Genomic DNA, 12,491 nt, shown 5'->3' with positions numbered 1-12,491 from the left:
AAAGCAATCCTGATTTGTCCCAGAATTAGATCAGTAGCTGCAGGAGCCAACAGAACACACAAGATTTACAAAGCTGCTTCCAATCATTACTGGTATCAACATATTCAAGGTAACCAAAATAATTACGATGAGATTCCTACCAATAGGACTAATCTTATCAGCCCATTTCCAGAAGTTCAAGCACCCACAACTACATAGCAAACAGTATTTGGGAAGCTTCCATTCGTGCTCTCAGCTCACATCTGGGCAGATGTGAGCTGATCACATCTTGATGCAGAGCTGACTGCACAGGAGCACTGCTGCTATGCACCCACCCCACGGCTAAAATAGCTGCTGCTTCCAACATCCGGACACTTAGCTACCACAGGGACAAGTTAAACACATAGTTTGCTCTCCATCTTTCTTCTTTAGCATCCCACAGATTGTTTTAAGCACTGTTTATTGTTGACCTGCAACTATGGCAAACTTAAATTAGCACGCCCTATGCGAAGTATGGAATTATACACGTGGAAACAGAAGAGTGAGGCACAGCTCCCACCCACCACATGGGTTCCATCTGTGCTGAGGCAGCAAGGCCCAGCACATGTGGTCTTGCTTCCAGCTCAGGCTCTGTGTGATTTTAGGAGCAAGCCTCCGGCAGAAGGACTCCTACCTCACGCTGATGGCTGATGTCCTGTGCTGCACCTGTGCACGCCCAGATTTCTTAGCAAAACCAAGTCACAACAACCTCAGCCTGCATGCTGCTTTCCATGGAGAATACACAGTCACCTCCGTCAGCGTAACAGCAGGACCTGCCTTAGCTCCCTTCTGGGGTAGTTTGAAAACTCCTCTCCTTTCACAGGCTGAAATGTGCTGTCAAAGCAGTTGAACTGTTGAGATCCACCACCACTCTAAAAAGGACTCTGTTACCTCTTTGCCAATTCAGACGGTGCACATTTTCACCTTCAGTCCAGCTTCTTTTCCTAGAGGAATTTTTGCCACAGTATTTCTACATGCATTCAAATCAAGTTCACTCCAACGTGGGAATTGCAAAATCAAAAGCGAATTTCTAAACTATTTTAAGCTACATTATTATGGAGCATATTTGGCATAACTTTAAAAAAACACAAAATTAAGATTTTTTTCCACAAGATGATTTTTTTCCTACCATTTCTGATTTATTTTTAACAGAATCTGCAGCCAAGTTACTCTGTAAATGTAAGCCTCTGGCTCGTTAATTAAGGTTAGCTTTAAAGTATGCGATCACTTAAAAGTTCACGAAGCACTGCCAACTGAACCAGCTCTACCCAACAAACGTGCTCCTCCAGAGCAGCTGGACCTGCTGCATGCCTGAAAGTAGGAAACCAGTCATTTGTTAACATGGGAAAAGATCCCCAAGAGGGAGGGAATTACGTGAACTAAACTGGGAAGTGTATATTCCAGCAAGTAGCACCTGGAGACAAAGTGATGCCAAGCTCCAAGAGAGCTCTAGTGCTGAGATACACAGACTGCGTGCAGAAGATCCACCTAAAAATGACCAGGAGATGAGCAAAATTCTCAGTTATTTTCCATACTGGGAGAGAAGAGAGCCCTTGTCAGCATGCTCTATTAGATACGTGATACGCCATGTCAAGCTTGGAACAGCTTGGTGGCTGAAACCAACAAGGGATATGAGTGCCTACTTATAAAAGTGATCCCTTTTGACAGCACCAGGATGTCCTCATCAGCTGCCCTCAAAAAAAATAAGAATTTAGTGCTCCTAACAGAACATCTCAGTCCCCATTCAGCTCACAGAGGCTGCACAACAGTTCAATCCAGGCTAAGAAACTACATGATGAGAGACTGATGATGGCTATTTCTCCTCCCAGGGCTGCTAATGAGGAGGGTGTACTCATTTGTGCAAATCACTACATCTCCTTCAACGTGCCACTCTGTTGTGTGTAAACTGTAAGTACTCCAGGAACTTGCATGGCATCACTTTGCACTTATTTATATACATACACACATACGCAGACACACGTTGAAGATAGCGTGTTATTTTAAATACAATGCTTTGCCTCCCTTTGCTCACAGATGACAAAACCACAAGCCTTTGTCCACCAATTACACTTATGTGTCAGAACTACCAGCCCAGCTGGCATCAACAAGGCTGGAGCTGGGCTTTCACCAGGAGGCACCAAGGCACTACATGTTTCATTTGGCGTTTGTGTTCACCCAAAGCCCAACATGGACGTGTGCCACACGCTCAGACACCAGCAGCTGAGGTTGAGCTCTGGCCATGCTAACACCCACACCCCACAGGGCTCACACAGACCCAACAGAGCCGACAGCCCAGAGCTATGCATAAATACAGCAGCTTGCTATAGACTACACAGGCAAGGTTACTTTCCCATAATACTCCCCATGCGCCTCAAACGAAGAGGATCAACCTCGGGGAAGGTTATATACTTGTTTTATGTGTAAACTTCCACATAAAGTGCCAAAAAAAGGCTGGCACGTAGCTGTGAGAAGCCTACCTGAGGGAAATACTTAAAACATTAAGGAAATAAGAGAGTCATAAAAGATTCCCAACACAAATCGGGCCTTTTATTTCATAGGAGAGATCAGAAGTATCTTTTTACAAGCTTTTGTACCTAATTCAACCTTTATCTCACGTAACCTATTAGCTGTCCTAACATCATTCCCCGCTGTACTTTGGACACAGCTTTGATACCGCAGCACAGTTAATAAATACCAGTAGGCCAGATGAGCTAAGGCTGGAGCTCTGCTGGCTTTCCCCCTTCCAGCAGACCTCCCTGTCCCTTCAGCTTTGGGCTGGCTCCCTCAGCCTGCCAGGGAAACAGACTAAGAGGCCAACACCACTAAGCCAGGCTGATTTCAGATACGCAGGACAGCTCTAATGAGGAGTTTCCATGAAGTAGGTTTTCTGGTTTTGTTATTTTTTTTTAAGCTAATAAACACTTCACCACCTCCATTCTGCATTGAGGCTCCAGCACGTGCTGAGCATAAGCATTCTGCCAGAGGAGGCAGAAGGAGAGCAGCCCAGGGAGCAGGGAAGTCAGACATGTAAGCCCAGATCTTGGGAAGTGCACCTGCACACAAGCATCTCTCAGCTGCCAAGTACCTTTCTGGCTTTCTGAACCCCTTCTGGAACCTTCCCCTCTCACAGCTTGATGTGAGCAGGCATTAATAGTTCAAGTTCTTCATCCTACATCCGTCCATCTCTAGTCTGGGAAGAAACAGCTTCTGATATTAACAGAACAAGACTTCAGGAGCGTCCCTAACCTTGCAATACAAACCCTCAACATCCAACATCACGGTCTTTAAAAACCACAAGCCTCTCACGCCAGGATTCACCATCCCAGCACAGCTTTTGAAACGTTCATTCTGTATTATCACCTTCTTACACAAGCAGGCCCACACATTTAAGCCCTTGCCAACAATGTGCTCTGTTACAAGGAGAAACAGATGGCATGAAGGCACGCTTTTGCAACCCTGTTTATTGAATGTTCCCAAGGTTGTGCTATCAGCAGACACCTCGCTCAATGCCAAGTCCCCTTTTCAGAAGGTACCAACTGAAGGCTTCTCAGACCTGCCTCCAAGCACGCTGTATTTCTGTGGCCGGCACTGCATTTTCCTCCCAAGTTCCTACTTTTTAAATAAAACACATGAAATTAGATTGTGTGCTAGCTACTTTGGAAGATATTTGAAAGGAATTCAATAAAGAAGTTGAAGCACTGCACATATGTGAGAGCATTAAGCCACGCATCGGTTCACCTTACTTGATCTCTTCCACACAGAAGAATTCCAAGCAGGAAGCTCTCAGCACGCTCCCAGTAAGTTAAAGGAAGCTTAAGGAGAGGTCAGCTTCACATCAGCTCTGTGTTAAGCTGAGCAGTACAGCTCTCCTATCTTTATTATTACCTTTATATTACACTTGTGTTCCAAGGACTGTGATAACGCTCCATCTGCGGTTCACTAAAAGGCTTCTGGGTTTTAAGCTTCACAGGAACACTCACATTATTTCTCCTTTTCTGAAATATAACTTTTTCCCCCCCTATATAATGGGACATCTAACATTGAAAGAAATGCAAGTAATAAATTGTTCCTATAATACAAAGTTCGTATCTTCCCTTAGAAGAAGCCTGTCTATGAAAGCTATGGCTTTACCTTTCCCCACCCAATACCACACTCCTACATGGCAGCAGAAGAGTCAGGTCCCCGAACACAAAATAACAGGTTTATAAAGCACACGGCAGAACCAGACAGCCCCAAAGTTGCAAAGCTTCAATTACTTTATTTTAAACCCTACAATAAGTCCAATCGTTAAGCAGTGAATTACTAACTTTTGCTGCTGAGGTCAGACAAAAATAAGCCCTAAGGCTGCCGATTTGCCATATTTAGGATGGCCAAAGCGGAGCAATGACAAACATCTGGTATGATTCCTTCTGGAATTTTGACTATTTGTTCCCAGTGGGAGAAGCAGAGCACAGAGCTTACCAACACAGCACCTCGATTCTCTCGGCACAGCGCTTAATAGGATTCAAGCAGCCTGCCCTCCCGCCTCCCACATATTTAAGCTGTTAATACTTGTGCAGCAGTGGGGAAAAGCCTCCACGGAACAAAGAGCTGCGCACACAGAGCACAGGGGAGCAGACACAGGGAAGGCTCCTGTGCCACATCCAAGGTGCCACACGGGGGACACAAGGTATGGTACATGGGAAAGGGAACACAGCCCACGGGGCAAGGAAAGCTGCTGCTGTAGCACAACATCAAGTGTTTCTCACTGCCCAATTCTGAAATAGGAAAAGAGAAGCACAGCAGAAAAAAAAAAAAGCTAAGTTCTACTCAAAAAACAATTTGGTAAACCTCAAGCATAACCACCTCACCCACTGGCTCACAACGCTCACACGGAGCGCTGAGCACAACTCCCATAAGGAAGCTCACATTTCCCACGTAACATATTTAATTCCACATTATAGCAGCAATTCCACTCAACACCCTACAAGCCAGTGCACAGAAGAAGGTGGGCCAGAGCGAGCAGGCAGCAGAAGTCCCCATATAAATGTATTACCTCAGAGGAAACAGGTGAAAGAAATGGAAGTGGATCTCTTAACCTATACCTGCTATTTCACTTACCTGAATTTTAGGACAGCATCAGACCTATCTGCCATCAATATCTCCCAGCAATGGCATGGAAGCAGTCCCACTGCTCCCTCTAATGCAGATGTGTGTGCTGTGCTCAGACAGACCAAACAGATACAGATGTAATACTTTCCACGTGCAGCTCTACTGTAAATGAATGCAAAAGCATTCAGCAGCTATGAAAACACAGCTTCCTCCACCTGCAAATTCCTGCAGCCTTGCAGCTCACGCTGCTGCCTTTCAGGACCCTCACCAGCTAAGAGGACACTTGGCAAATTGAACCCAGCTCACACTGCTCCACTTATATGAGCCAGCCTAATATTTATGCTGATGCAAGGCCTCCAAGAAAAAGGAAAAGCTGGCAGAGCTTCTATTGCAAGACCCCACTTACTCTGAAGTAAATTGAGTTTTCCAGCCATTTATCTCATAGTTTGCAAAAACACCCATTTGGGCAGATCTAGCTTAGAGGGAAGGGGAGAGGTGTCCCTTGGCATGGCACGTGGAAGATCTGAGTGAAATAACCTGCATGTAAGCAGGAGAAAGATTATAAAAATGAAGTGGTTTGGAAGGGAAAAAGAGAAAATCTGTAGCTTAAAAAAACTGAAGTTCGTATGAAAGCATTTAAGCATTTCTCCAAGTCCTGGCATTCAGGACACGTCCCTCAGAAAGAAGTCCTGCTTCAGTGTGCTTTAAACATCAGCTTCCTTAAATAGATCAAATAATTCACAATTAAAAACTTACAATGCAGAACAGAGACGCTGGATCTTAGGCAGAAGACAGTGGATTTCAGCTGCATTGAACCTTTAACTCACTGTTCTACATTACACCATAACATAAAGATTCCCTTTGCTATTTTACACCCCATTCTATCAGTCATGCCATTTTGTTGGCCCCCTTTTCAGCCTCTGGTTACCAAAGGAGGGTATCCACCAGCATCTGCCACAACACAGGTAGGCATTTTAAATGGGCATTGGATAAAGGAGAGAATAAGAAGAAAATGTCCCATGAGGATTAGATCATTATGGCAACAATTCACCTGCTTCGATTTAAATTGCCAGTGTGGATCATTTTAGGCTGCCTCCTAAGAGGCACAAAATATTAAGCTCCTACTTCAGCTTCCTCACAGCTCTGCAGAGAAAGAGCCCCTCTGCAGAAGATGACTACTGTGCCAACAAGCATCCTCTGAGGACAAAGCTCTTCACTGTGGTCCTTAAGGGCAGCAAGGAGAATGTCTTTTGCCACGATATGCATCTCCCTTTGATGGCAGAATCAAAAGAAAGGCTTTTATATTTATTCTTCTGTTCTGTTCCTCTTTAAGACTTCACCACCTTCCTTAACTTCAGAGTTTTAAAGAAAATAGATAACAAACACCATGAGTGGTTCTCTCCAGTAAACTTTTATATGCAAGCAAGGTCCACGTTTAACCGGTAAGATGGCACGACTTCCTTGGGAGCACATCATTTTCAGATGAACTGCCCACACCTCCTGAGCTCTCACTTGAGACACTTCTGCCTCTCAGGGAGGCTCAGACAAGCTGCAGAGCACATTCCACCTTTACACATTGTGCCCCAGAACCAGCTCCAGCTCTGGGCAAGCACTGCTGCAGCCAGAGCCTCCACACCTCTACCACAGCTGCTTCACCACGAATTTCTCCCACTGCTGCTACAAAAAGCTATCCATCCAAGGCTACATCACCTAGTTAGCAAACACGACTGACTTATTGCAACCAAGAATGAAGCAAGAATTTTAAGAACATTTTTTTTATTATTATTATTTTTTTTAGAAAGAGAGCCACCCCAGTTTGAGTGTGGTTTGTACTCCTCAAGGCAGACTTCCCCAGTTGCTAAGCAAGCATACTTTTAAATACTGATCTTCAGGAAGTGTGACAAGCAAAAGCTTTCTGACATGAACAGGTCCACTTGTGGATACAAATTATTAAAATTATTAATGAAAGTAGCAATTAAAAAAAGCCTTTCTGCTCTCCCAGCTGCCAAAGCAACGGAGATGCATATGGCTCAGGAAGCAAGAAGTTTGGCACAAGACATTTGGTGCTCCCCCAAAGCAAATAACAGTTAAAATATCTTGTGAAAGTATGTGCTTCTACTGAAATAAATGCCTGGTAAAACCACAAACATCTGTGAGACTACAAGATTTTAAAGTGCAAGAGGTCCTACTCATTTAGCTACTTGCAAGCAGGTAAAATCCCTGCAGGAATCTCCTCTCCGATATTGCCTCAAAATGTCCCAGCTCTGTTTTGCAGCACATCCCATCAGCTTTGCATTACCCAGAGCTAAGGGTACTTGAAATCAGGTTCAAACCTCTCTTACCTCAATGTCAAGTACTTCCACCGTGTTGTCCAACATCTTTATCTTGATCTGTAGGTCCCTCTCATGTGTTTTGGCAGGCGATAATGCCATTGCAGTAGAGAGATTCTGTCCCGGCTCCAAAGTGCTCACCCCAGAGTTCTTCTGGACGCCCAAACGAGAGCCAGGAGTCTGCAGGACCCGGTATGTTCCTTCTATCTCTCCCATTTCTCAACACCAAGCAAAGTCCAAACGAAACCTAGAATAGAGAATTACAGCATCCCCTGTGAAAACACCACCGACACACAGCCCTTATTGAACACTCTTCACCCCATCATCAAAACAAGGAATAAACGTGACGAAACACTGGTCAAACAATCCAGCTGCTGACAAGAAGGATAAGCATTCCAGAAGACAGTTAGAAAATAGGATATTCAAACTTTTGCCCTCCCACTCCTTAACCTGACATTTTAATTTCCGCCCAATTAGCTTTTCTGCTGATTTTGCTCCCTAAACCAGGTCACCACAAACAGCAGACACTGCTGACAGCACAAGAAAAGCCACCAGGAACAGCCAAGGGGAGCGCAAGGCTCCTCCTGCAGTGGTACCAAACCGTCCCACTGGCTTTGCTACAAAGTCGGGACGCACCCCGAGATAACAGGAGCAATTAACTTTCTTCATCCCTTGAAGTGATGACTCACGTAAAACTGTAACCATTTCAACCAATGCTGGCAGCTCAGGGCTGTCATAATGCAGATTTCCATAGCAGATAACTGGATCTTACTCGCAAGCCTGCACTGTACCCAGAGTAAATCAGAGGGCAAAAATCTCAGTTACAGAGATCTACTGCAGCTCAAGCAGGCCAACCTCTACAGAGCGTCCTCACTTTCATGGTGTGGCAGCAGTTGTTGCAAGCAGAACAGATGTTTAATTTGACTCAGAAGAAGAAAACACAACAAAAGCCCTCAGAGCTGTTGTTTGTGTTCCCAACGCCGTTTAGCAGGGCCAAACATTTGGTACCATGTGCTATACGAGGACAGGAACACAGAAGAGGGGATCAAGCTGCTCAGCAGCTTCCAGGCCTGCAGCCCGCTCCTGGGTGCAGCACACAGCTTCCTGCCTGCTCCAAGGGAACGGCAGCTCCAAAGGGCAGCCTCTGCAGCTAGGGCCAGCTGTTGTGTTTTGGGGCTGGTACAGCCCACCTGGACAAACTTACCGTGGCACAGGAGACATGCCTGAGCAGCACACCTATCCCTGCTAAGAGCCTGGGCTGGCTCCATCCTTTGGAGACCACCCCAGCAGCACAGCTGGAAACCACCATGGAGAGGCAGCCCCAGCCCTCCTGCTGGGGATGTTCACAACAAGAAAGCATGAGGAGGATGATCTCAACCTGAAAAGTATGCACATACTGCCCATTGGCTGACCTACCAGTTCCAGTTATGACGAATTAGAAGGAAGTTTCTTTCTCAGACTGTTTTGCCTATTTTATTTCACCATACTCTCCTGACTGTGCGGCCACTCATCCACTGCCAAGACCCAAAACCTATAGGTCACAAGATTGGAAACCACCACCACAGCAGGAATCTGCAGACACTTGCACAGGTAACATCTCCAACGGCCAGCAGGAAGAGAAACCAGAACTGCCTGCCACAATGTCACTTTGACACAGAATCCCCTATAACTTGAAAGCCTAGAAAGACTTTGCTACTGTTATCCAGACGCTTACAGGCAACCCAGGTTACTCAGCATTAGTTACAAATATCACCACTATGTTATTTAGCAGAGAAGTGCTCCATAAACACATTCATCCGGCTCTAAGTCAACAGCCTCTACAAGGCACAGGCACTGCTGGGGGTGCCTAATAAAACCTTCCAGCTGCCTTCTCCTCAGCTGCAGCCAGATGGTACCCGAAGGCATGTAACACAGGTGACCAAACTAAAAATCAACCAGGAGATCCTGGGCTTTTACTAGCTTTGGTGATAAGGCAGGAGAGAGCAAAGCCATGACAAACAAGCTGCAGGTGGCAAAGTCCTTCCTCGCAGGTGTTAGCAGGAGAAGTGAATGCCACTGGGCACTCTCACATCTTGCTGTGGTGCATTCCTAAAAGCATTTACCACTGAAGCAGCCCCCAGCAGGCATCTATTCAGAAATCCAGGGCCTAACCAGAATTCCTTCTTTATGTGGGCAGCAAGCTGACTACACACGACATTTATTAATGAGAAACACTGGGTCATGAAGCATTTCAGTTAGAGGAACTACCTGAAGGAAAGAATAAAGCCTGAGACAAACTGTAAGCACTGGGAGGAAACAGGCTGTATCTGCAAAGCATTCACCAGCAAGCGAGAGTACCTCTCACCCCAGCAAGCCAGGACCACATCTCATCTACCTCCTCATCAGTGCAAAACTAAAGTGTTCTTACCACAGAATTACACCTTCCCTATGTTCACCTGGCCCATGCTTCTTAGCCTCAAGTGCTTACCCTGATCACCGCCTTATAAATAGAGAGCAGACATCAGAAATAAGCAAGACCGCTTTTCAGCTAGCAATGAATGTGGAAAGGTAGCTTCAAGTAGCCCTCCAAGCACAGCATCTTCTGGCCAACGACAGTCACTGCAGCGCTCCATCCTCAGCCTACACGCACAACGAGCAGGGTAACTCATGCTCCCATGCACACAGGGCCACAGGAGCCCCGTGAGGCTCCTTAAGGACAGCTGTGGAAACACGCTTCAGCTCAGCAGGCGCAAGCTTTCAGGTGTTTGCTGCCGCTACTACAGGTCACTGCTCAGCAGAACCACCCCATCAGCACCACCTGATGCATCAGAGACCCAACGAACGCACTGAAAGGAGCAGAAGACCACGAGTCCTCAGCTGCACCAGCACGCCAGGGCTCCTGGGGTGTGCGTGCGTGCCTCTCCCTTCAGCCCACGCTCCTCACTTCCATTACGAGCTCCATCTCTCCCCACCGCCGCGTTCAGGGGCTGCGCTCCCCCCGTGGCCGTGCCGCTGGCCCCGCCGTCCCACCTGAGCCGCACGGCCGGGCGGGGGACGCAGAACACACAGCACACACAAACAGGCCGTCAGGCTCCTCGCCGCCGAATACACCCAAAGCCCGCATTCCTTCCACAAAGCCTCCCCCGTTGCCTCATCAGAGCTCCATTACGACAAAGCGTCCGAAGCGCGACGAGCCCGCAGCCCGCAGCGGGAGGAGCCGGCCGCACTCGGCACGGAGCAGGAGGCGGCGCGCGGGCACCGCTGCCCCGAAAACAAACTCACGCAGCTGACGGAGCTCGCGGCTCCCGAGAGGGCTCCGAGCGGTCCCCCGGCGGCTGCAGCCCGCAACCGAGGCCGCGGCCCAGCGCCAGGCGTGCTCAGGCCGCTCCCCGCTCTCCGGCCGGCCGGCCCGCCCGCCGCCAGGAGCGCCGCCCGGGGCCGCGGGGTATCCCGCGCTCCCGGCCCGCTCCGTGCGGCCCGTCCGGGGCGCGCCGCGCCGCGCCGCGCCTCACCTCACCTCCCGGGGCCGCCCGCCGTCCCGCCGCACCGCAGCCTCCGCCGCGTCCCCGGCCCCGCCGAGCCCGCCCCGCCCCGCCCCGCCATTGGGCGGCCCGCCCGGGGCCGGGCCCTGGGCAGCCCGGCGGGGAGGGCCGCGGCCTCGCCTCGGCGGCCGGGCACGGCCAACAAAAAAGGCTCTGTTTGCCCCAGAAACCTCCGTCTGCGAGCAGAAAGCCGCCGGTGAATCGAGGCCTCGAGCCAGGCGCGCCGCCCAGATTCCCCATGCCCACTCCGGGCTCTGGAATGCCGCCCGGGGCACCGCTCAGCGCCTGAGCCGGCCGTGCGGGACCGCAGCCATCAGCCCCGGCGCTGGGCTCCGTCCCGCACCTCGAGCCCGCAGGAAACGCTTTACCCCTTTATCCGGGGGCTCCGCGCAGCTGCCCCTCGTGCCTGCCCCCAACAGAGAACCACGGCGGCTCGCAGTTACGCTCGCACAGGGCAGCGCCCACGTGCTGGGTGGGATCCAGCGCTAACACAAGGCACAGCAACGGCCTGGGGGGGGGGGGGGCTGAGGGCATCAGAACCCCTTCCCACGGCAGCAGGCCCAGAACCAAGCAGTCTTTGCAGCCAGAAGTTGCACTGCTCCAACACACTCCTGCGCCCTCCGGTTTCCCAGATAAAACACTGATAGTTTTCCCAGCACACTCAGAAGCAGATGCTGAGGCGGACTGCTGCCAAGGCAGCAAGCAGAGCAGCGCTCCCCACAAAGGGACACCTCCACAAACCTCCCTGCTCTGTCTCACCAGAGCCAGTTTTTCTAGCTGAGAAGTAAGAAAAATGAGAGAAACGCACTGGTTTCTCCAGGGAAGGATAGGTGGCCAATAACGCGACGTGCAAAGAGCCACCCCGTATGTGAGAACTTGGCCTTTTCACAACAATTTGAAAAACAAAGCAGCATATGACTTTTATATTAACAAAGCACGCAAATCATGCAGAACAGCCCTTTCATCCCAGAGCAGCTTGGCCACTCTCACCCACGGACAGAAGGAGCTCACAAATGTAATGAGTAAATCCTGATGAGCAGCATTCTCCTCCTTTAAAAAGAGAAAGTCGCGAGGTTTTACAGAGTGCATCCTTGTCCCTTTTCCTTCAACTGAAATGGAGCTGAACAGTCTCATTCATGGAAAGAAGAGCATGGAGTGTTGCAGGAATACACCTTTTAGGTAACTCCATCCACTAAAAATAATGGTGATCCCAGTAAACTGAAGGCTTTTCTCAACTGAAATGGATGTTTCCATCCCTTGTTTTGCCTGCCATTTGCATTGCACTCCCATGGAGCAGCCAGTTTTATTTGCAGCTTAAGCACCAAGACTGCATCCTTTGCAGCACAGACACTTCAAAGTCAGCTTCATTTCAAGCCCTTCTTTTCTCTAAGATGTGAAAAGAACACAAAGATTTCCTTGTGGAAAAAAAAAAAAAAGCAGCTCTTGCTAAGATGGAGAACAGACCTGATGAGATCGCTTTAAAAGCAGCATCACAACAATCAGAGAGGAAGCAGTAAGTGCAGGCCTTTAG

General features: G+C 48.8%; 1 protein-coding gene across 11 annotated transcripts in view; it reads right to left on the bottom strand.

Annotated features, from left to right (window-relative positions):
* The window catches only part of FARP2 (FERM, ARH/RhoGEF and pleckstrin domain protein 2), a 59,054-nt gene extending 47,620 nt beyond the window's left edge, over positions 1-11,434 (bottom strand). For 6 of the 11 annotated variants that reach the window (XR_006930848.1, XM_004937019.3, XM_040705876.2 and 3 more), the window contains exons 1-2: positions 10,931-10,992; positions 7,452-7,686 (exon numbers count right to left, since the gene is read on the bottom strand). Coding sequence is in view for 10 of the 11 variants with exons in the window: in XM_004937019.3 (XP_004937076.2) it covers positions 7,452-7,655 (204 nt within the window). In the remaining variant the exon portion in view is untranslated. Of the gene's footprint in view, positions 1-7,451; positions 7,687-10,448; positions 10,993-11,328 lie in introns of those variants that run through there. The other 5 variants (XM_004937018.5, XM_025153736.3, XM_015277082.4 and 2 more) reach the window with 4 other exon arrangements.
* Between the last annotated feature and the right edge of the window lie 1,057 nt (positions 11,435-12,491).

Source organism: Gallus gallus, chromosome 9 (genome assembly GCF_016699485.2).
Source record: "Gallus gallus isolate bGalGal1 chromosome 9, bGalGal1.mat.broiler.GRCg7b, whole genome shotgun sequence".
Classification (NCBI taxonomy): domain Eukaryota; kingdom Metazoa; phylum Chordata; class Aves; order Galliformes; family Phasianidae; genus Gallus; species Gallus gallus.
The sequence above is the reverse complement of the archived record's forward strand: the minus strand, read 5'-3'. Positions and strand labels throughout refer to the sequence as shown.